At 49.3% G+C, this 21,455-nt stretch overlaps 4 protein-coding genes and 1 pseudogene across 6 annotated transcripts in view; 3 read left to right on the forward strand and 2 right to left on the reverse strand.

Moving 5' to 3' along the window:
- The window catches only part of TTC9C (tetratricopeptide repeat domain 9C), a 395,268-nt gene that overhangs the window by 279,337 nt on the left and 94,476 nt on the right, over window positions 1-21,455 (forward strand). The gene's annotated exons all lie outside the window — the stretch shown is intronic.
- On the forward strand, window positions 1,066-6,378 carry DMAC1 (distal membrane arm assembly component 1). Of its 2 annotated transcripts, XR_010068809.1 has the most exons (3): window positions 1,066-1,205; window positions 2,494-2,820; window positions 6,289-6,362. XR_010068809.1 is itself a non-coding variant. In XM_063316574.1 (2 exons), the coding sequence occupies exons 1-2, from the start codon at window positions 5,349-5,351 to the stop codon at window positions 6,339-6,341; spliced, it is 264 nt and encodes an 87-aa protein (XP_063172644.1). In that variant the 5' UTR covers window positions 5,322-5,348; the 3' UTR covers window positions 6,342-6,378. The 2 variants fall into 2 exon arrangements, 1 of the variants encoding a protein (XP_063172644.1); XM_063316574.1 differs by lacking the exons at window positions 1,066-1,205; window positions 2,494-2,820 and adding an exon at window positions 5,322-5,559 and having other exon boundaries at window positions 6,289-6,378.
- On the reverse strand, window positions 7,544-16,132 carry UBXN1 (UBX domain protein 1). Of its 2 annotated transcripts, XM_063316816.1 has the most exons (10): window positions 16,037-16,132; window positions 14,733-14,822; window positions 14,215-14,268; window positions 14,003-14,124; window positions 13,264-13,330; window positions 11,960-12,151; window positions 11,377-11,428; window positions 10,666-10,785; window positions 9,178-9,361; window positions 7,544-7,848 (listed from the first exon to the last, which is right to left on the reverse strand). In XM_063316816.1, exons 2-10 carry the CDS (start codon window positions 14,786-14,788, stop codon window positions 7,802-7,804), a joined length of 894 nt encoding a protein of 297 aa, XP_063172886.1. In that variant the 5' UTR covers window positions 14,789-14,822; window positions 16,037-16,132; the 3' UTR covers window positions 7,544-7,801. The 2 variants fall into 2 exon arrangements, with proteins under 2 accessions (XP_063172886.1, XP_063172885.1); XM_063316815.1 differs by lacking the exon at window positions 16,037-16,132 and having other exon boundaries at window positions 14,733-15,132.
- Window positions 14,365-14,434, reverse strand: LOC134506914 (U4 spliceosomal RNA; annotated as a pseudogene).
- Window positions 17,170-19,684, forward strand: LOC134506801 (proton-coupled zinc antiporter SLC30A1-like). Its single transcript, XM_063317155.1, has 2 exons — window positions 17,170-18,320; window positions 18,969-19,684. Exons 1-2 carry the CDS (start codon window positions 17,789-17,791, stop codon window positions 19,682-19,684), a joined length of 1,248 nt encoding a protein of 415 aa, XP_063173225.1. The 5' UTR covers window positions 17,170-17,788.

Below are 21,455 nucleotides of genomic sequence, written 5' to 3' on the forward strand. Positions count from 1 at the left end.
AGGACTTCAACTCCCAGAATTCCCCAGCCAACTTGGGTGGACTTCAACTCCCAGAATTCCCCAGCCAACTTGGGTGGACTTCAACTTCCAGAATTCTGGGAATTGGAGTCCACCCACCTTAAAGTTGCTGAGGTTGAAAAACACTGGCCAAAAGCACAGGAGCGAGGGCTGGTGAATGATTTGGCAACCTGGCTTCTCAAGAATTAGCAGTATTAAGGGCACTGCCTCTAGGCACTTTTGCAGCCTATAATCCATTTTTCTGCTCCATCCATTCAGGATTTGTTTCTGAACCAGATATTTAATGAAATGTAAAATTGTTGGCTCTTTTTAATTAAAAAAAAACAACACCTCCATTCCTAAATGTGTATTTACTGTGTGTGTAATTTTTTTCTCCCCTATGCCAAGAAATGCGTGGCTGAATTAACTGTGTTAAAAGCCAAAGGACTGATGGGGAAATGATGCTTTGAATTTAAAAAAAGCAGCTGTTCTTCGGAGCAAGACCTCAGTGGCTAAACCAGATTTCAGAAGGGAAAAGTTCGGCTGCCTTTCTAAAAAGCCGCTCCTGATTTCTCTCCCCCTGAACTTTCTAAATGGCATCTGGGCTTCTGATGCGTTGCAGTGGAATAAACACAGACACAAAATTCCATTTTTATTTCTTGTAATGGAAAAAAAAAAAATCCGTGGAGTTTTGCCTTCCAGTACTAGCAGACATGGGCCAAAATCTCCGGTTTGCAGGCAAGCCCACGGACTTCGATCCGAGCTTCGGAGGAGAAAACGGCCTTTGCTGCGACCTCGGAAACTTTCCGCGCAACAAGCCGGGAATGCGGTCCCGCCTCTACAGCGACGCGAGTGCGAGTTCTGACCGGGAGGCTTGGAAACTGAGGAAGGAAGGAAGGAGGATTTCCCACCCGCCAGGAAGGGGGCCCCTGGGGACTCTCAGCCTCCGGGAGACGGGCCGCTCTTCCTTTTCGTAGCTCTACGCTTCGCTCGCGGCGCTCTGGCCCGGGCGGCCCTCCGCTCTCTATGGCGGTGCGCGCCTTTTCCCTTCCCGCTTCCGGCCCCGGGGAGACGCGCCATCGCCCGCCATGGCGGTCCAGTCGCGCTTCGTCTGGGCTATCGGCAGCGCGGTGGGCATCCTCGTCGGGGGGCTGCTCCTGTTGCGGATGTGGCCGTCCGACGAGGAGCGGTCGGCGAGGCTGAGGAAGGTGAGCAAGGCCGCCGGGGGGAGGCCCTGCCGGAGACCTTGCCGCGCCGCTGCCCGGCGGCGTTGGGGACGCTCCGAGGGGCCGGCGCCTGGCTTGGCCTGAGGCCGCTTCCGGCGTTGCTGCTGCAAAACACGAGGACTAGCGCCTTCCGTAAGATCCCATTCTGAAGCACGAGGACTAGCGCCTTCCATGAGGTCCTATTCTGAAGCTTGAGGACTAGCGGCTTAGATAAGATCAGAACCACAGGGACTAGCATCTTCAATAAGATTGTATGACTTAGAAATGCAAGGTTTAGCACCTTAAATAAGATCCTTTTCTGAGCCAGGAGGAGTAGCATCTTTATTTAAAATCAACCACAGGGATTAGCATCTTAAATAAGATCTAGCACAAGGGCTAGCGCCTTACATGAGATCCTCTTCTGAAACACCAGGCCTGACATCTTAAATAAGATCAGAACCAGAGGGATTAGTATCTTAAATAAGGTCGTATTCAGAGCTATGAGGACTAGCACCTTAAAGAAGATCTTATTCTGAACCACAGGGACTAGCATCTTAAACGGTCGATGGACGAATGGTTGTAGGTTGAGGACTATCTGTATATTCCTGTTGCTGCTGAAATCAGTACTGGTTCGTTACCTTGAGGACTGGGATCTTGGTGGTAAAGCCCTTCCCTGAAGGCTTTGTCCAGCCTCTGGCATCCTCGCCTGCGCAGATGACGGACCAGGTGCCAGCAGGGAGAGGAGATAAGAGCTGCTCAAATGCAGTGTGGGTTGGGGGACCCGCCTTGCCCAGAGCAAAACTGCGGTTCATTTTGCTTTGCTGTTGGGTGCTGCACAAACTGGCTGTTGTGCGAAGTCGACAAGCTGTTTGGATAACTTACAAAACGTTCTGTGTGCCTCTCGAGCAGTTGAGATGTCCTGACGCGAAAAAATGCCTCTTGAAAAAGGCACTGGAAGCATCTACCATTTGGGTGCTTCTGGATTGGAGCTCCCAGGAATTCCAGCCAGTGCGGCTGCCCTGGGTCAGTTGGGGGTCAGTAACATCTGGATAGCCCCAAGTCCCCAACCACTGGAGAGGAGCTCTGACTCCAAACCAGTGGACCCTTCTTTCACCTTTTTTAATCTTCTTTCCTCCCAAACTAAACACACCCATTTTACCCCATAAAAATGCTCAGGTTTCTCTTATATTAAGAGGCGGAAGTAGTTTTTCTACCTCAGGTGTGTCTTTAGATGGTGCACAGATCCTCAAAACCTCAATTTGCCTTTCTCACGTCTTCGTTCTCCACGCAGGACTTCCCGGAACCCGGCCAGTACTATTCGGAAGCACAACGACAAAATGCCTTGATAATGGAAATCCTTAAAGAGGCAGCCATGTCGGATGAGAATGTGGCCCGGAAACCCATCTCTTGGAAAAAGTAGCAACGGTTGTGACTCGAAAGGGGCTTTGAGCTGCTTGAGGCTTTCTGCTCTGACCTGTTCGTCTCCAAATTTGGGGAGATCGTTCTCTGCAGACGCTTCCTCAAAGTGGTGCACAGTGTTGGTGACTCCACCGTGAAAACGGCATTTGATTTTCTTCTTCGGCCCGTTTATCCCTCGGTCCCTTCTACGGCTTGCTTGGTAAGCTGCCTTTGTAAATTAAAACAGCACCTTGAGCGTTCCTCTGTGTGCATTTCGTGTCTGGGTGTCCAGTTGATGGTACATTAGAAAAATGCACGTTCTTAGGAGGACCAAGCGTGGGACTTGCGTGTGAGCCTGTGGCTCTGAATTCACACGTCGTGCTGAAACAAAACACGATTTGCCTGTTTCTAGCTTAGGGCCTGGTTTGTCCTGGCAAGTTGGTCTGGAAACTTTTATCAGTTGATGCTCAAGAACAGGAGTGCTTCTGATAAGTTAGTTTATTGTAGGAAAACTAAGGAAGCCTTTAGGAGAAGGTTCCAGTGAGTGCTGGGTATTAAATGCGAGCCTTATTGATGGGTGAAACCAAGGCTCGACTTCTTCTCACCTTGCTCTCAACCACTTGATGTAACAAACAAAATGTGCCTGCTTCGGGGCAGGAGCAATGATCTCTTGTTTTGATAACAGACTGATCTGATATCAGGCTGTTTGCCTGTGTGAGTTTGATTCTCACACTCAATATGTTGAATAAACGCAGAGAAATGTCATTTATTCAGCGAACCATGGTTAAATAACCACGGCGTACCCTGATGTGTAAACCTAGCCTTGGTTGTGTGTGTGTGTGTTGGAAGAATTTGGCTATGGATGAAGATCTGGAATTAGTCCTAACGGGGTGAGCTTCATCAAAAGCCTTTGCAGAGCGCATCTTGGCTTCTACATTTTATGTGGGCAGTTTCCCAAGAAAAATGAATTAAAACCTTGTTGCAAGCTTGTGGTGCCTCCAGTTTTATGGTGCGGCATAAAAGCACAGTTGGATAAGGAGAAAAGAAAAAGCAGGCACAGATTCCCAAAGGAAAAAAAAAAGATTTTCTCCAAAATATTCATACATATATATGTATGTTCAAGACTTGGTCTCTCTCTCTCTCTCTCCTCTGTCTAATCATCTATCTATCTAATCAAGACTGACCATGCACGTACAGTATATATATAGCCAAGACTGGCACTTCAAGTCTGTTATAAACATTTAAATCCGTTTACTGAATAATGGGGCAATTAAGCATATCATTTGGTACATACAGTCCAAATTTTCTGATGCTCCTTCAGATGGGATTTGTGGTGATAAAAGCCTTGTTCATATGTAGCAAGACAAGTTCAGAAAGAATGTTAAGTTCTTTGAACCACAGACAGCGAAATTGCCACGTTCCTTCCCTGTCCTGTCAGTTCTTGTGCAACCGTTAAAGTGTGCAATAGGCATCATCCTGTTCTATAAAAAGGGCAACAGCATTGAATGAGGCAAAAAACCTTATTCTGTCTAACAAAAGGTTTTGGTACATCTTCCTTGTACCTTGATTTTTTTGTCAATTTATTGTATTTTATTTATTTTTTATTTGTGTTACTGATGTTTTCCCCCAATTTTCATAAAGGTGGCATTGTGTTTCAAAAGACTTAATGGAGCTCAGACATTAGGGAATATAGCAAGCACTTCTTTAAAACAAGACAGTATCGCAAAAGAATAGGAAATAGAGTGCAGAATTACCAAAGTAATGTAATTGAAAACATCCTCTGAGGCTGCCTTTTGAAGCTTCTTATAGATGCAGGCTATTTATTTATATATCTATAAACATACAGTTATATAAATATAGGGGCTTGCCTAGTTAATTATCCTAGCTGCAGTTTAATGACTTATTATATATGTATTCATGAATAGTTACTTGTATTTTTATATAAGTGGGCTTACCTAGTTAATTATCGTATCCATGGTTTAATAACTTACTATATATTTATAAATATATTGTTATTTATATAAGTGGCTTACCTAGTTAATTATCGTAGCTGTGGTTTAATAACTTATATATTTATAAATATATTGTTATTTATATAAGTGGCTTACCTAGTTAATTATCGAGCTGTGGTTTAATAACTTATATATTTATAAATATATTGTTGTTTATGTAAGTGGCTTATCTAATTAACTATGCTAGCTGCGGTTTAATAACTAGTACTGCTAATACAGATCTTTTTTCCCCCCGTTTATTAGAAATTACAAGTAATGCTTCTTCCAGATGGGTAACTGTGTTAATTTTACCACAGCAAGCATTCTGTGAGTCCTTAAAAACTAAGCGATTTATTTCAATTTAAATGTGTGTGTGTGTGGTTCATTTCGGGGGTGGGGGGGCACTTTTGGGAGGTTATTAAGCCCCGATTTGGGAGGGAGATTAAAAAAGAGAGAGAAATGAAATCTTAGAAGATGCGGCCAGAAGCAGCAACAGCTCGTGATCGCTGATGTTGCGGCCCAGCCGTTTAGGAGTTATTTTACTGTTCAAGGAAAATGTGGCCACAATCAGTTTCCCCCCCCCCACCCCAAGCCGGAAATTACGGCAAGAAGCGATGTTTCTCGCCGGACGCTTATGGAGGTCGGACGCGCCTTGCTTCCCCGCCGGCAGCCGTTCCGCACTTCCGGCGGCCTCGCAAGCGGCTTCCGGCGCGGCCCTGGGGGCGGCCATCTTGCTCCGCGGAGGGCAGGCGCGGGCATGGCGACCCAGCCCGGGGGCGCGGCGGTGGCGCGGTCGCCTCCGGCGGCCCCGAAGAAGTTCTCCTTCTGGTCCTGCTTCAGCTGCCGCATGCTGAGCGGCGGCGGGCTGGCGGCCGCCGGGCTCTGGGTCCACCTGGGCGTCCGCAGGTCGTTGAAGCAAAGGATGCCCGCCAGCCCGTGGGACGTCTTCCGGCTAGTGTTCGCCATCGGTAAGGGGGGGTGGCGTCGTCCCCGGGTCGGGGATTCGGACGTGCAACGTTGACACGTGCGATGCATTCGGCTTGCAGGGCGGAGCTTATTCCCGGTCTCTTGCTCTTGGCCGTGGGGGTGCAATGACGCGCCCCGGCCACTGGGGGGCAGCATTTCCCCCCTGGGGAAGAATTATTTTTATCATCTTATTTATTACCTATTATCTATCATCGATAGATCGATCGTATTTCTCCACTGCCCAGCTCGTACTACGGTGACTCTGGGCGGTTTACAAGCAATTTTATTGTAGTAAGCCACCCAGTGTCGCTTGCTGATGGGCCGCTATAGAAATCAATCAATCAAATGAATATATAATCTATTCTTCTATTTCTAATTGTTTAAATTATCTATTAATATATTATTATCCAGTATTATTATTATTATTATTATTATTATTATATTGGATTTATATGGCCATCCATCCCCGATAAGCGACTCTGGGCGGCAGCGATCATCTTTTAGTTTCCCCTTTTTTCTTTTCCCCTTTTTGTACTTTTTCGATTTTCATAATGGTTTTATAGCTTTTATTTGTAAGCTGCCCAGAGTCGCTTTTAGGGCAACAAGGGCGGCGTATTAAGCTTAATCATACATTAAAAATCTGCTTTTGCCCTTTGCAGAGCAACACCTGTTGATAAATCATCCCGCTTGATGGTGCCAGCTTTGCCCACGGTATTTGTGTATCTTTTCAGGTCTTTACAGTTGGGCTGCCATCATTATCATAGATCCCGTTGAGAAGAAGTAGGGCGGGGAAGGAATACTTCATCGGCGGAGGGTTTCCAGGCTTCTGATTTAGTGCCAGCTGGAGGCAGCCCAGAGGGGAAACCTTTCGCTTTGGGTGTGGCGCGTCCTGCGTCCAACCCAAGACAGGACTGAACCGTTGCAACTTTTTATTTTCCTTGGAATGTGGATGCTGCTGAAGTCTTTTTTCTGCTTTCCTGCGTCAAAACGGTCAGCAATCATGACTCTGCCAGACGTTCATCCCTAAGGGGCATGGGGACTGGACTGCATTCAATAAATGGAATATCCTATCTAGCCAATTTTGTTGTAAATAACGTTCATTGACTGAATAGAAAAACCTCCTCTTAATTTTGCTGGGGGGGGGGTCTTCTCTCCCTTTCTACAATGTGAACATGGCCACTAGCTTTAAACCCGAGTTCAACCCCACTGGATAATTTGAGGCTGCAGCTCCCAGCTGTACATCTCAAGTACATCGTCCTAATGGGACTGGGCAAGTTTTAATCTCCCTCCCAAATCGGGGCTTAATAACCTCCCAAAAGTGCCCCCCCACCCCCGAAATGAACTACATACACACACATTTAAATTGAAATAAATCGCTTAGTTTTTAAGGACTCACAGAATGCTTGCTGTGGTAAAATTAACACAGTTACCCATCTGGAAGAAGCATTACTTGTAATTTCTAATAAACGGGGGGGAAAAAGATCTGTATTAGCAGTACTAGTTATTAAACCGCAGCTAGCATAGTTAATTAGATAAGCCACTTACATAAACAATATATTTATAAATATATAAGTTATTAAACCACAGCTACGATAATTAACTAGGTAAGCCACTTATATAAATAACAATATATTTATAAATATATAGTAAGTTATTAAACCATGGATACGATAATTAACTAGGTAAGCCACTTATATAAATAACAATATATTTATAAATATATAGTAAGTTATTAAACCATGGATACGATAATTAACTAGGTAAGCCACTTATATAAATAACAATATATTTATAAATATATAGTAAGTTATTAAACCATGGATACGATAATTATTATTCAGAGGCAGTCTACCTCACAGTGCCAGGTGTCGAGGACCCACAACTCTGGGTGTGTATGAGTGACTTTCAAAGGGATTGCCTGCTAGCAGGCAGGGCCGGCCTGGTCCCCTCATTCCTCTGGCAATAAAGAAAATCACACATGGCAAGCCAGAGTGAAGAGGTTTATTCAGGGCCAGCATCTGGGGGTGTCCAGTTGCAAATGCTGGTTCCTCTCCGCCTCTTCTACCCACTTATGTCTGTTTCGGTACCCCTGGGTTAAGGGTGGCTGCTGCTTCTTCAAAGTCTCTGGGGAGGGGGGGGCTGGCGCTCTACGGTGGCGCCCGGTGACTAAAGGCCAGGTCAGCCTCCAACAACCGGCGTGCGGGGGGGGGAGCCACGACCGACGTACCTAAGCAGGAGAGTCACTCAGCTGTTCCCCTTGGCCACTATCAACACAGCTGAAGGGACCAACCCTGGAGAGAAGTAGGAAAAAAGATTAATGGGGGAAAGAATGGAGAATCCAGGGGGAGCATCTGATAACTGAGGGGCTCTGGAGAGCGAATCCTACCCACTTCCATTTTCACAGCTTGCTGGAAAAGAGAAATGCTCCAGAGGAATGAGGCTAGATCAGCCTTTCTCAACCTTCTGACCCTTGAAAGATTGGAGGAACCCTTGAAAGTTTTCTCAGGCCTCAGGGAACCCCTGCACATTCAGGCTCAAACGTAGGCCAGAAGTTACAAAATTATTATATTCGTTTCATGGGTAGGCCTGTGAATGCCTCTATCTATACATTAACGGTGTTCTTAAACTGAAAATATAGACTGAAACTTGCCTCTTGGATGTGAACTTGCCTGAATTGGAAATAATTTTTTAAACAAATCATGATCTCCCAGGGAACCCCTACGTACCCCTCGTGGAACCCTGGCTGAGAAACCCTGGGCTAAAGTAAGTGTTGCTTTTCTGTGGGGAAAGGATTAAGTTGCCCGTGCGTGGAAGTTTGCAGGGTTCAGGCCAGAAAAAAAATTCAATTTGCCCTCTTCCATTTGTGGAGAGTCTCAAGATGATAGATCACACTAAACCTTGGTTTGTTAAATCAGCCACAACTGATTGGGGACAGATTAAGCCAAAACCAAACCATGTGACAGCTGAGCAGATGGATCAACTGGGTCCTTATTATGTACAAATGAAATACAGAACAAACTAAAACTTCCCTTAGATTAGTGTTTCTCAACCTTGACTGTGTGGACTTCAATTCCCAGAATTCCCCAGCCAGCCACTTCTTTAAGTGAAGCCAACCTGATTTTATGACCTTTTTCTGGCAGTCGTTAAGCAAATCACCGCAGCCATTAAGTGAACCATGGGGTTGTTAAGCAAATCACGCAATTCCCCATTGATTATGCTTGCCAGAAGCCAGCCAGGAAGGTCAAAAATGGCAATCGTGACTGCAGGATGCTGCGACGGTCATAAATGTGAACCGGTTGCCAAGTGCCCAAATCAGGATCACGTGATTGTGGGGACACCTAAGGGTGAGGACCTGTCGTAAGTCATCTTTTTCAGCACCGTCGGAAGTCCGAACCATCACTAAACAAATGGTTGTTAAGCGAGGACTACCTGTAATGTGGTTTGTCTGTGCGCGCAATCCTAGTTTCTTTATTCCATAAAACCACAGTTCAAGCCTTCTGCGCTCTTAACGGCACAAGAGAAGCTGGACGCGTTCCACCATTCAACTCTTTCCCAACAAGCTGCTTCTCCTGGACTATCGGCACAAACCTCCCGAAGGCTGGCTTAAACCCCAAACTCACCCAGCTCCTGCAGAGGCTTTTCCATATCTTCCTCGGTGAAGACGCGCCGGGGAAAACTCGTCAGAAGGTGAAAAGGATGTTCGCCGCCGTCTTTGCGGTTCAGTTCCACGTAAAGCCGCACAGCTGCCAGTTGCTCCTTGGCCTTGAAAGTGTGAGTCAAGGAACTCCCGTCCAGCAGCCTCACCTGCCCAGGCAAAGCCAATTTTATCTCAAATGTACCTATTTCTGTACTGGAGAAATTGGAAATCATCTGTCGTTTCTTCACTTTTATAGTCTCTTCTTCGTTCATTAGCTGTTTTTTCTCGTTTCTCTATATTTGTTACATGGTAGTTCAACTATGTGTATTGAAACTGAATAAAGTTCTTATAAAGAAAGAGAGAGAGACACACACAACCATCTGGGGCCGCTGGAGGGATTCCCAAACCCTTCCTGCATTTGCAACGGATTGTCCTCTAGCCTCGGGGTCAGTCCTTTCAACGGTGACCAATTAGCTCTTAAAACGAACTAGCCCAAGGTTTGAATTGGCCTGCTTGGTAAGCCAGAATTGCACTACCGTTTGTCCAGCTGTAACACTAAATTAAGGAACCGGTAGTAACTGAACATGGTCTTTTAAGCCACCTTGATGCCACTGGCAGGCTGCTGGGATTCAATTACAGAGAAACTCAGAATTAATTAATTAGCAGACCATTAATTCTCAAAAGAGCCGGTTTGGCATCAGGCTGGAAACCAAGAGACCGTGAGTTCTAGTCCTGCCTTAGACACAAAGCCAGCTGGGTGACCTTGGGCCAGTCTCTTTCTCTCAGCCCTAGGAAGGAGGCAATGGCAACCCACTTCTGAAAAACCTTGCCAGGAAAACTGCAGGGACTTGTCCAGGCGGTCGCCGAGAATCTGACACGATTGAACAGATAAAAAAAAAAATCTGGAAGAAACACAGCTATCAGGGAGAGTCGGTAAGCAGCTATAAAATCTACCGGTTATCGACTTAAGCAGTGAAATTAGAAGGATCTGGAACCCTTCAGAAGTCAGAAATTTAGAAATGAGAAGTATTTAGAAGTTAGAAGCAAGCACTTTTTAAAACAGTGCTAGTGTCTGGCTGACTGAAAGAAAAAGCATGTTGAAGTCACTTTAGCTGCAAGATTAGTTTCGAAAACACAGACCTAAACTCACTACATTGCAATTTATCGGAGACTGGAAGATATATAAAGACTCACGCCAGCCGGAAAGCGTACTTCGTATTTCAGAACAGAGGCATTTTGATCTAGCTTGAAGGTTTTAGCCAAGTAGCTAGAATAATCATTAGCTAGATTCCAGAAGGGTGATTTAGTTGGTACAGGGCAATTACGATAGACGTGTGAATTCCCATTCACAGAAGCCAGTTTTAATTTTGGCAACTTTAAGAGTTGAAGCAAGCAAAACAGGAATTAGTCTACCCCGGAAAGAGCTAAGTGCAAGATCCTTTGCACGCGCTCAAACTTACTAACGCCTTACCTGTATCTTGCACTGATCGTATTCTCGCTTGAGGGGGGGCTCCTGGCTGGGCGACGAGATTAGCGTGGGAACCATCTGTTCGGGCAGGGCGGACGCTTGGGTGGCGCTACTGCAACCAAACTGGGTGAAAACACCAGGAAGAGCAGCAAAAGTCAGCCACCGAGCTGTGCAAGGCTGCGTGCAACTGATTGTAATGCAGCCTACTTTCCGGAGAAGTATTTCTCAACGGGAGGGAGGGAGAGGGTAGAGGAAGGGAGGAAGGGAGGGTAGAGGAAAGAGGATGGATGGATGGAAGATGGGAGGGAGGAAGGATGGAGGAAAGAGATAGAGGATGGGTGGAGGGAGGGAGGGAAAGGATAGAGGATGGATGGATGGACAGAGGAAGGGAGGAAGGGGGGATAGAGGAAAGAGGATGGATGGAAGATGGGAGGGAGGAAGGATGGAGGAAAGAGATACAGGATGGGTGGAGGGAGGGAGGGTAGAGGAAAGATAGGGAGGGAGGGAGGGAGGAGGAAGGAAATGCCAAAGCAATGTTAGTCTAAAAGTTTAGAAACCAGTTTCCTCCACTGTCCCTTCCACATGGCAGACCCTCCAGGCGCCCCTCCTCCTGCAAGTTTTGGACTGGGCAATGACTACCGCAGACCCCCGTCTGTCCCCCAGATCTCCCCAGCCGCCTCTTGCCCGCTTCTCCACCCTCTGCCGGCCTCTCACCTTCTTGGCCCTCTCCGCCTTGTCGCGCTCAATCTTCTCTCGCACCCGCTGCCTGAAAGAAGGAACAGCGTCAACGGGGGGGGCGGGGGGGCGCCGGCTTAGGAACAGCAGGCACGGTTCAGTCCCCGAAAGCTCCCCTGGACCCCCCCTCACTTCGCTGCCGGGGAGGAAACACCACAAGCACGCAAGCGGGAGACCTGGAAAGAGCTGGGACAACCCAGGGGGGTCTGCGGGACGAACGGTGCGGCAGACAAAGCAGATGGAACGGTTCCGTCCTCATTCCCTGCGTCAACAATTCCCACCAACAGCAGCTATGCATCTCCAGGTAGTCCTCTTTAAGTTTCGTGCTGGCTGGGGGATTCTGGGAGTGGAAGTCCACCCACCTTAAAGGCGCCAAGGTTGAGAAACCCTGGTTTAGAGTGAGACCATGTGTGGTCTCCTGCTGCTTCTTTCCAGCCAGAAACGCCTCTTCCCCCTTCCACCCCGGCACTTGGATTCCTCTGGTTTACACACAGAAACACACTCTCTCTCTCTCTCTCTCTCTCTCTCACACACACACACACACACACACAGGGCCTCTCACTTGGCCAGCTTCTCCTCCAGCTTCTCTCTCCGCCTCTCTTCCGCCAGCTTCTTCATCTCGTCCTCCTGCAGCTTCTGGCGAATAAGCAAGAGCTCCTGGCCCTGTTTCCGGCGCTGTTTCTCGCGCTCGATGCTCCCCCGCTTTTCGCGCTCCTCCCGTTCCTTCTGCTTCTGAGAAATCAGCTCCATCATCCTGGCGGGGAAAAGGAACCGGTGGGGGGGCTCGCAAGGCCCGGCCACCCTCCCAGCCCCGGAACACGGGCCACGGCGTGGCTCCCCCGAGCTAACCTAGCGGTTGCCAGCATCAGTTGGCCGTGAGATCTGGGCTGGTGGCATTGGAACGTATTTGCAAGGCGCCAGATCAGGGGACCCAGTTCTAGAACCTCGAAGGAGAATCCAGGCACACAATGAAGGTGGAACGCGTCTTGTTTTTAAAAAACACCTTATCCAAGGCCAGGTTGCTCGGCCGGGGTTGCGTGGCACCCTCGGGTTCCGCGAGAGGTCCCTAGGGGTCCCCTGGGAGATCACGGTTTATTTTAAAAATTATTTCAAATTTGGGCAACTTCACATTAGAGAGGTCAGTTTCATTCTTTATGTTTAGTTTAAGGACACTGTCAATGCGTATAGGCAGGCCTACCCCTGAAACGAATAATTTTGTAACTTCTGGCCTACATTTGAGCCTGAACAGGCAGGGGTTCCCCGAGGCCTGAAAAATATTTCAAGGGTTCCTCCAGGGTCAGAAGGTTGAGAAAGGCTGCCCAAGGCTAACAACTTTAGCCTTGTTAAAGTTAAGACGTTCCAATGCCAACCAGAAGCCTGGGAGATTCTTGGGGCTCCCTTAAATTGCTTTAAACCCTCATGTGAATTTATACACACATGTACTCAACACACCTCAGCTGGAACAGCCACACTGCCTCTGTGAACGCTTTCTAAATCCCACAAGCCTCTCATCAGCAAGCCCCGCGCAGTCTCGCCTAGGATCCCAGCATCCCCCGTGCTTGAAAGTTAGGGTGTGAAAAAGCCAAGTTTCTAGCCCTCAAGGATGGCAAAGATGGGGCGGAAAACGGGGAGAATTCCACGGAGCGTGCCGCTGAAAAAGCTGAGTCATACGGAGAGACGGCACAGTGGAGAGAACGTCAGCCACGCTCTGTTCCCCTCGCTCACAGAAGTTCATAAAGAAAGGAGTCTGCCTAATTGATGCTAATGGTGCAAAATCTCAGTTTTCTGGCTGGAGAATTTAATGGGGATAAAACATTCCTTTTGTTTTTAAAGAAAGGGATTGTCCACCCCTGCATCAGGCCTTACCTTTTTGTCTGTTCCTGCTTTTCTTCTTCAGTCAGGGGACGCGGCTTCTCCTCTTCAGACAGATTATCTACAGGAAGAAAAAGTTCGTTTATGACTTCAAGGGATCGGGCAAATGAAAAAAAATAATCAATGCCGGGGAGCTGGAGAGCGTGTTGATCCATGCTCAAAGGACGTGCAACCCTCTGTGCCAGAGTTTCTCAGTCAGGGTTCTGTGGCACCCACGGGTTCCCAAGAGGCCACTAAGGGTTCCCTGGGAGATCACGGTTTATTAAAAAATTATTTCAAATTCGGGCAACTTCACATTAAAGAGGCAAGTTTCATTCTTTGTTTTTACTTTAAGAACACCATGAACGCATCTATACAGCCCGTGAAACGAATATAACAATTTTGCAACTTCTGGCCTGTATTTGAGTCTGAATGTGCAGGCCTGAAAAATATTTTAAGGGTTCCTCCGGGGTCAAAAGGTTGAGGAAGGCTGCTCTATGCCTTTTCATTTCATTCAGGTGTTGGGCTGAAGCAAACTAACTGAAGGAACGAAGGCCAATCGCTGGAGCTTAAATCTAAAGACAGAAGACAGTTAGATACCTGTTAACAGTCCCTCTGCCCGAGTAGCGAATTAAAGGCACAATTACTGATTGGCACCTCGGCCCACTGCAGATAACAAGAACCTGGCTCAGTAACGATGACCCGGGCTCCCATCTTGGTTACCACACTCCGAGGCTCCCCAGTTTGTTCTGACCTGATCCACTTTGTATCGCATCCGGTGTCCTTCCTTTGGGGGACTCCTCGGCATCCAGAACGTGGCCCGGGGGGGGGACGTAGGGGTCATCGAGGTTGGGATCATTTTCGTGTTCCACCAACCTGGGTTGAAGAGAGGTGCGCCGTTCAGAAGGAGAAAGGGGAGAAGGGAGGAAGTCTGCAAGCAAGGGGGAAGACAGGGAGCATACCCACCAATCCATCGCCTGTTCGATGCCCTGGTTTCCTGTCAGAGCCAGGGCCTTCTCTCTGGGGAAGACAAAGGATGAAATTCAGCACGCCACATCAAACCCACATGCATACATTGCTCTGAGTAGGAGAGGAGGGTGTAAACAAAAGAACGAGGTAGTTCAATTAGCAATAATTGCACCTTGGATTAACCTCATTGGCTACGATACTGCCACTGCGCAAAGCTGCAAGGTCTGCTTGTTTTATAGAACGTATTTTATTGGTCAAGGACCGAAATAAACGTTCCTTTTTTTTTTTTAATAAGGAAGTTCACACGATCCTGTTTCATCTTCCCATGTTTTCTCCACGTCCGGCTGCCCAACAGCCAGGAAGAGCCTTCACACAAATCCAGCCGCACCCCTCGCCGAAACCGTCCCAAGTTACAGATGCGCATCGTTCATAAGCCTTTTGCTTAAATAACACGGAATCAGAAGAGCTCATGCTGTTTTTGAGCCCTCTCACGCTTTCCCGGGGCAGAGACGTACGCTCGGTTCTGCGGGAAACCCATCTCAATTAAACTTTCCAGCGCCGTGTTCTCCATGAGGCTGCGCTCCAACCGTCACTGCCAGGAAATTCTGCAAAATAAAAGAGGCATCCAGCCCTTTGGCATCCTGTGGATTTTATGGCTCGTGTTGCACTTCAGTGTTTCGCTGTGATTCGGGTTGGAAAATGTACGGTTTTCCTTATTAGTCTCCCCTGTCCTGTTCTTAGATTCTGCAGCCTTTCGTTGCATGTTTCTCTGTGAGATATAAGCCCCTCACCTGGAGGTGATTATATCAGGAGAAAGACAAAGATTAAATCCTAGAAAAAGTTTTGAATTCCCAACTCCTGGTGCCACTTTTCAACAGCCACCCAGCAAAGCAGCAAAAAAACCACTCAGCAAAATGCTCTTTCAGCTTTGCCCTGAGGATCCCCAAAAGCCAGATGGGTTGGGTGGATCTCTCTGTAAACCAGTCCTTCCTTTGAGGAGGGAAATCTAAGCTTAAATCCCTGTTTGCTCATGGAAGGAAACCAAACTATTATGTTCTCTTTTGGGGGAGATGGGCGGTAATTAAGTCTGAATAATAAATGAAATAAAAATAAATATTCTCTGCCTCTGACAGGGAAAATCGGACAATTGTTAGGAGATGTTCTTGATGGTTGTGAGAAATTTTGAAGCAGCTTCTGTGAAATCGTTTGCTTGGCCACTGGAGCAAACGAGAGGCTGGATTAATAGTGTAAAATCTGCTAGTGGGTTTTCTGCTCAGGGGCTCAGTGGTGCTGCCTAAATATTAATCACTGCCATCTTTAGCAGGCAAAATAAGGGTTTTAGTCCTTTCTCTTAATCTGCCCATCTGTGGGCCCAAACGCACAGGGGAGGGAGGGAGGGGAAAACTTCCCACGGGGCGGGAGGGTCACTCCCTATACGGAATGGGGCGCCTGCAATGGCTGGGCCGGCAGGGGATGATGGGTGTCGTGATCCGCCCCACCCGGAGGGGTAAGAGATGCGTTGGAGGGGCCCCAATGGAAAGCCACCACCGGGCGGGAGGGGATGCGCGGGTTGCGGGGGATGGGCTTTGTAGTCCCTCCCGACTTTTGGGAGCCGCGCCGGTCCGGGGGAGGGAAGCCGCCGCCCAACCCACGTGGAGGAACGCCAGATTAGCCGGGCTGGGCGGGGGACTACGGGCAGGGTCATCCCCCCGCCGCGGCGGGGGATGATGGGCGTTGCAGTCCGGGTGGCGGCCGTGCCTCCCAGGAGCCCCCTGCTCCCCGCCGGCCACGCGAGCCCTCCCCGGGGGGAAGCGCTCACCGGCGGCTCCGGCGCGGCGGCTCCGGGGCAGGAGCGGGAAGCGGCGGCAGGGAGGCCCCGGAAGCGCGGGGCCGTCTCGCGGCCGCTGTTTGGGTCACGTGGGCGGGCGGGCCGCCGGAAGAGCGGACGGCGGCCGAGGAGGGGCGGAATTCGCCGGGCCGGAGCTTCGCCTTAAAGGGGCCGCGGCCGTTTCCCCGCCTGCCCGCCTTCCCCGCCTGGGCGAGGCTTCCCGTCGCCGCTGCTGCCCCTGCGCGGCCTTTCGCCTCGCCTGGCGGGCGTCTCCTCTCCGGAGCTGCCCCGCTCTCCTTCCTGGGCGCAGGGCGGGCACCCCAAACTGGGGCTGGCTTAGTGGCAGTTTATTGAAAACATCCTAGAGCAAGTGTCACTCCACCTCGGCAACTTTAAGAGGTCTGGACTCCAACTCCCAGAATTCCCCAGCCAGCTATGCTGGCTGGAGAGTTCTGGGAGTTGAAGTCCAGACCTCTTAAAGTTGCCCAAGAGGAGAAATACTGCCCTAGACCATTTGCAGGATGCCCCGAACTATGGTTGGCTGAACAGCAGTTTATGGAAAACACTCTGGACTGCATTTGCACGACACCCCAAACTATCGTTGGCGGAATGGCAGTTTCTTGAAAACACCCTAAACCAGAGTTTCTCAACCAGGGTTCCGGGAGAGGTCCCTAGGGGTTCCCTGGGAGGTCCTGATTTATTTAAAAAATTATTTCAAATTCAGGCAACTTCACATGAAAGAGTTCAGTTTCATTTTTTATTTTTAGTTTAAGAGCACTGTTAACACATCTATCCAGGCCTACCCGTGAAACACATGTAATAATTTTGGAACTTCTGGCCTCTGTTTGAGTCTGAATGGGCAGGGGATCCCCAAGCAAGGTCTGGAAGATATTTCAAGGGTTCCTCCAGGGTCAAAAGGTTGAGAAAGGCTGCCCTAAACTGTGTTTGCATAACACTAACCCTGATTGGCTTAATTGCACTTTACTAACTCCACCATAGCCTGGTTGGCTTGGGGGCTGGCAAATACCCCAACGTGCCCGAGGCCTGAGCAAAGAGCCAAAGGGTTTCCTGTGTCCTCGGCTCGAGGTGGCTCAGCTGTTCCCGTCCAGCTCGGGTACAAGTCTGACTCATTCAAATAGACAATTCAGGCCTTTGATTGTGAAAAGGTGAATTCCAGGCCAATGCTTCCAATTCAGCTGCTCCAGGCTTTCTCCTCTTTAGCCGCCTGGCCCTTTGCCCAGATCCTCCCTGGCCTGGCACACCCCCGGCTGTCTTTTGGCAAGGGCTGGCATTGTCCCCTGATGGGCAAATCTGCCCATTCCCTTCCTTGCCCCTCCTAGCAGGGCAGGGGAGATTCCCATGCATAATTATAAGCCCGGCTCTCTCTCTGCAGCTGGTGGAAGCCGGGCACAGATCCAAGGGAAAGATGGGGAATGAAAGAGAATGGCCTGTTTACAAGACCCGGGGAAGGCGAGGGGCTGCGTGCAAGGACTCACGGTCCATGCCAAGCTTTCTCCCAATGCCAAGCAAATCCTCTTGGGAATCAAGAGCAGGGGAGACACGCAGCACTAAGAGGAGGCCCGCAGGCACGAGGTGGGCTGTTGATAGGAAGGGGACAGGAAAGACCAGTTCAGCACCCAGGAAGACCCCAATGGGTGGACAGCGAGGCTGAGACCCTGGTGCTGCTTAAGACAGCGCAGAGGGTCTAGCCGTGACTCGCTGGCCGAAGAGCAGAAGCTGCAGATGGCCGCACATCCGAGAAAGAAATCCGGGATCTCACTCAGCTTCCTGCCTCTGTGGCTGGTGGGCACCCCAGACTGGCCTGTCGCTCAGCTCTACCTCTGGCTTAGTCTCTTCCTCGTGGAGATGGTGGCCAGCCGAGTGACGGCCTCTCTGCTGCTGCAGATTTGTGCCTTGCACACCCTGGAAGGCACGCTGGCCCTGGCGGTGAGCTTGGTGGATGCCAGGCTCGCCGCTGGCAGTTACCCCAGCTGGAAGAACACCTTTGGATGGTCGCGGGCCCCAATCGCGGGTACCCTGGTGGGTGCGGTGTTCCTCAGCGCGCTGTGCGTGGCTCTGCTGGCCGAGGCCCTTCGCAGAATTGCAGAACCAAGGCTCACAGAGCACCCGCTGGCTCTGATGGGGATCGGGGCCCTGGCTATCCCCATCCATCTGGCTAGAGAAAGTTTGCCCCGGAAACACCCCCCTAAGCTGGACATTAGGCCCTGCTGTAGCAAAAGAAGGCTTGTGCAAGTGGGAAAACGGGAAATGGAAGGTAAGTTCTCATGGGTATGTGTATGTGCGTAGAAGAGGTGAAAAGGTGATCCCTAACTTAATTCAAGAAGTCCTAAGCTGGGATCCCCATAAGAAAAATCCCAGGAAGACCAAAAGTTTAATTTCCCTTTCTTGGGGGCGGAAGAGGCAAGCCTTTTTTTTTTCTCATCAGAAAAGTTACTGGCCTCTTCAGCCAAACAGGAGCATTTATGGCAGCCGAAAATCAGGAGGAGCGTCTTGTCGCTCGCAAATCTTACCAAAGGGCACCTGCTTTCGAAGCGGACGCTAGGTCTTTGAAAGCTTTGGCCTTTTCACAAGATTTGTGAGTCCGAAAAAGGGCCACCGGGCTCCTCCTGATTTTTTAAGAAGACCTATGAAACCCATAATCATTGAGGACAAGGACAACCAGCAGCAGAGATGAAGGTTGTCTGCCAGCTATATTTTGATCATGAAATGAAAGTTCCAAGTTCTCCTCTGAATAAAAATACTGTCAACCAGCCAGAGAGGTGGTCCTGCCTCCTGCATCTTGGTTGTGGGAACAAGTAGAAGTCACTTTGAGACCCAGGACTGGGGGCCTAAGTCCAGGTTTTTATAATCTTTGTGCTGTACAAAATTATCCCAGCCTGGCCTTGGTCTTCCTCTTCAACAGATCTTCTGGGCAGCGGATCTCCAAGCCACAAGCAACCCTGGCTGGCAGAAGGCAGGGAAAGAAATGCTGCATCAGCAACAGGACCGTGGCAAAGTCTTTATCTTGGATGGATGGTGGCGTGCTTGGGACCTGTGGCAGTTTTCCTGTATTCTCTCGCTATCCACCTGCTGTGGAATCCATGCCTGGGGCATGCAGCGTGTCTGGATCGCTGCTTCAGGCACCCGTGCCGGCCTTGGGAAACACCCGATGTTCTGCAGCAACTGTCAATGGCTTGTTGGACCTTGTACTTGGACCCCGGGCTCGCGATGATGATCACAGTGGCCCTCCTGTGCTTGATCTGGCCCACCCTGCGGACCTCTGCCCTGGTGCTCCTGCAGGCCATGCCGGAAGGGCTGGATCTGTGGCGTCTGGAGCAATGCCTCCGTGCCACAGAGGGGGTGGCCGCCGTGCGGGAACTCCGCATCTGGCAGCTGGACGGCCGCAGCGGCCTGGTGGCCACGGCCCACCTGGGCTGTCTCAATGCGGCCGCTTACGAGCCGGTGATCCGGAGAGTCAAGGAGGTGTTCTGCGAACACGGCATCCATGCCGTCACGGTGGAGCCAGATCTGGGGATGCACCCAAACAGGGAATGCCGGGAAGGATCCAGCGAGGGATCCCGTATGAGGCAGCTGAGTCCAGATCCTGTAGAGATGCTGGAGTTTGTGACCAGCGTGTGAATTGGGTGGACAGAAGCCTTGGGAAGAGAATTGGGGGGGGGGGAAGCATCTCTCCTTTCCTCCCTCCCTCCCACCCTAATCCTAATTCTTCTCTTTCCCTTAGAGCCCCCATCAGTGATAGAGGTGGGATATAATCAGACCCCTTGGCAAGGACCACAGGCTGTCAATCTCTGTGTTCTTATACCATCATGGAGCTCAAGCCTTGTTTGAACCGTGTTTAGTTCAGTAAGCTAGAATTAGCGGGTTCACACATGACATTACCACATAAGCCCCTGATTAGCCACAGTGATCTTTGGCAACAGAAATGGAGATCAAAGCAAAGGGGGAGCCTTTTATTTCTTATTTCTTTTTTTTGTTGGGGGGGAGGCAAGTTGATCCTGGATGCCAAAATCTGATTTTGCATTTCTGCATTTCTCCTTCCCTCCCTGCTCCCTAAAAGCAATAACATTAAAAGCCACTGAAGAAATTAAACCGAAAGGATTTTCTGTTGTGGGTTTTTTTTTAATGGTGTAATGGGGACAGAGAGATATCAGGAATCATCCAGGCATCTTCTTCCTTTCGGATGACCCCGTCATTATCTGCCCTCCAATCAGATCTTCACGTCCTGGAGGAATAATACGTTAGCTCCTGTTATACTGATGATGGGTCATCCTTTGTGACGTTACAAAACGGTGGAATAAAGCATTGCAAAGTGCAGCCTTCTGGGTGCAGCTACACACACACCCAAACACACATACTTCCAAAACTGAGATCTAATTGCAGTTTTTAACATCACCAAGTGCCTTTCAGATTTGTGGACTTCAACTCCCAGAATTCTCAGCAGAGGGGAACTATTGCCTGAAGGATCCTGGGAACTGAAGCCCACTCCTCTGGAAGGCCCGCCAGGTTGAAGACAGCTGGGGAAAGCCTTAAAGCCGTGGGAAAGAATCTGATTTGCTATCAGTACAAAGCCTTCTGAGTTGGTTTAAAAAGCTGCCTAACCGATTGCTTAGGATTGTGTGTTTTTCAAAAGAGATGAGAAGAGAAAGAGGACGGACTGAGGCAAAGGACAATCAGCTTCTCGGGGGCCGACTTCATACATCTCACTTGACTCGATGACCCGAGCCATCTATAGTCTGTGTTCACGTGACACCCTAGCCACGAGAAAGGAACTAACAAAGCTTAAATACAACTGCCGCCTCTGAGTCCTGTGAACTTGGTCCTCTGCGTCAAGAAGAAAATCCCAGCTCTTTTTATTGCGATTGTTTGGAGTCCAAACATCCTGCCTGCCCTCCATCTGAAATCGCAATCTCGGGACTCTCAAACCCATCAGCCTCATCCCAGTGAGGGATGCGGAGAGCTGCAAACCAGAAGGACCATCTGCTCCGGTGATGCAGGAAGAGATACTCAAGACTACAGGTAGTCCTTGCTTAACAACCACAACTGAGCTGGGATTTTGGTTGCTAAGAGAAGCAGTCATTAAGTGAAACCAACCTGATTTTACAACCATTTTTGTGGTGGGCATTAAGTGAATCACCACAGGCATTAAGTAAACCATGGCGTTAAGCAAATCATATGGTTCCCCACTGATTTTGCTTGCCAGAAGCTGGCTGTGCAGGTCAAAAATGGCAATCATGTGACCACGGGACACTGCAACGGTCATAAATGCGAACCAGCTGCCAAGCGCCCAAATTGTGATCATGTGACTGCAGGGACACAGCGATGGTCATAAGTGTGAGGACCAGTTGTAAGTCGTTTTTTCAGCACCGTCATAAGTGTGAACCATCACTAA

Source organism: Candoia aspera, chromosome 17 (genome assembly GCF_035149785.1).
Source record: "Candoia aspera isolate rCanAsp1 chromosome 17, rCanAsp1.hap2, whole genome shotgun sequence".
Lineage (NCBI taxonomy): Eukaryota > Metazoa > Chordata > Lepidosauria > Squamata > Boidae > Candoia > Candoia aspera.

Excerpts from the sequence above, each read along its gene's own strand:
- UBXN1 (XM_063316816.1), bottom strand. The coding sequence starts at position 14,788 with ATGGAGAACACGGCGCTGGAAAGTTTAATTGAGATGGGTTTCCCGCAG. Across the intron at positions 14,125-14,214 it reads ATCGAACAGGCGATGGATTG|GTTGGTGGAACACGAAAATG; the intron begins GTGGGTATGCTC and ends TCTTCAACCCAG. Across the intron at positions 11,429-11,959 it reads CTGGAGGAGAAGCTGGCCAA|GCAGCGGGTGCGAGAGAAGA; the intron begins GTGAGAGGCCCT and ends TCCTTCTTTCAG.
- DMAC1 (XM_063316574.1), top strand. The coding sequence starts at position 5,349 with ATGGCGACCCAGCCCGGGGGCGCGGCGGTGGCGCGGTCGCCTCCGGCG. Across the intron at positions 5,560-6,288 it reads CCGGCTAGTGTTCGCCATCG|GTCTTTACAGTTGGGCTGCC; the intron begins GTAAGGGGGGGT and ends GTATCTTTTCAG.
- LOC134506801 (XM_063317155.1), top strand. The coding sequence starts at position 17,789 with ATGGCCGCACATCCGAGAAAGAAATCCGGGATCTCACTCAGCTTCCTG. Across the intron at positions 18,321-18,968 it reads GGGAAAACGGGAAATGGAAG|ATCTTCTGGGCAGCGGATCT; the intron begins GTAAGTTCTCAT and ends CCTCTTCAACAG.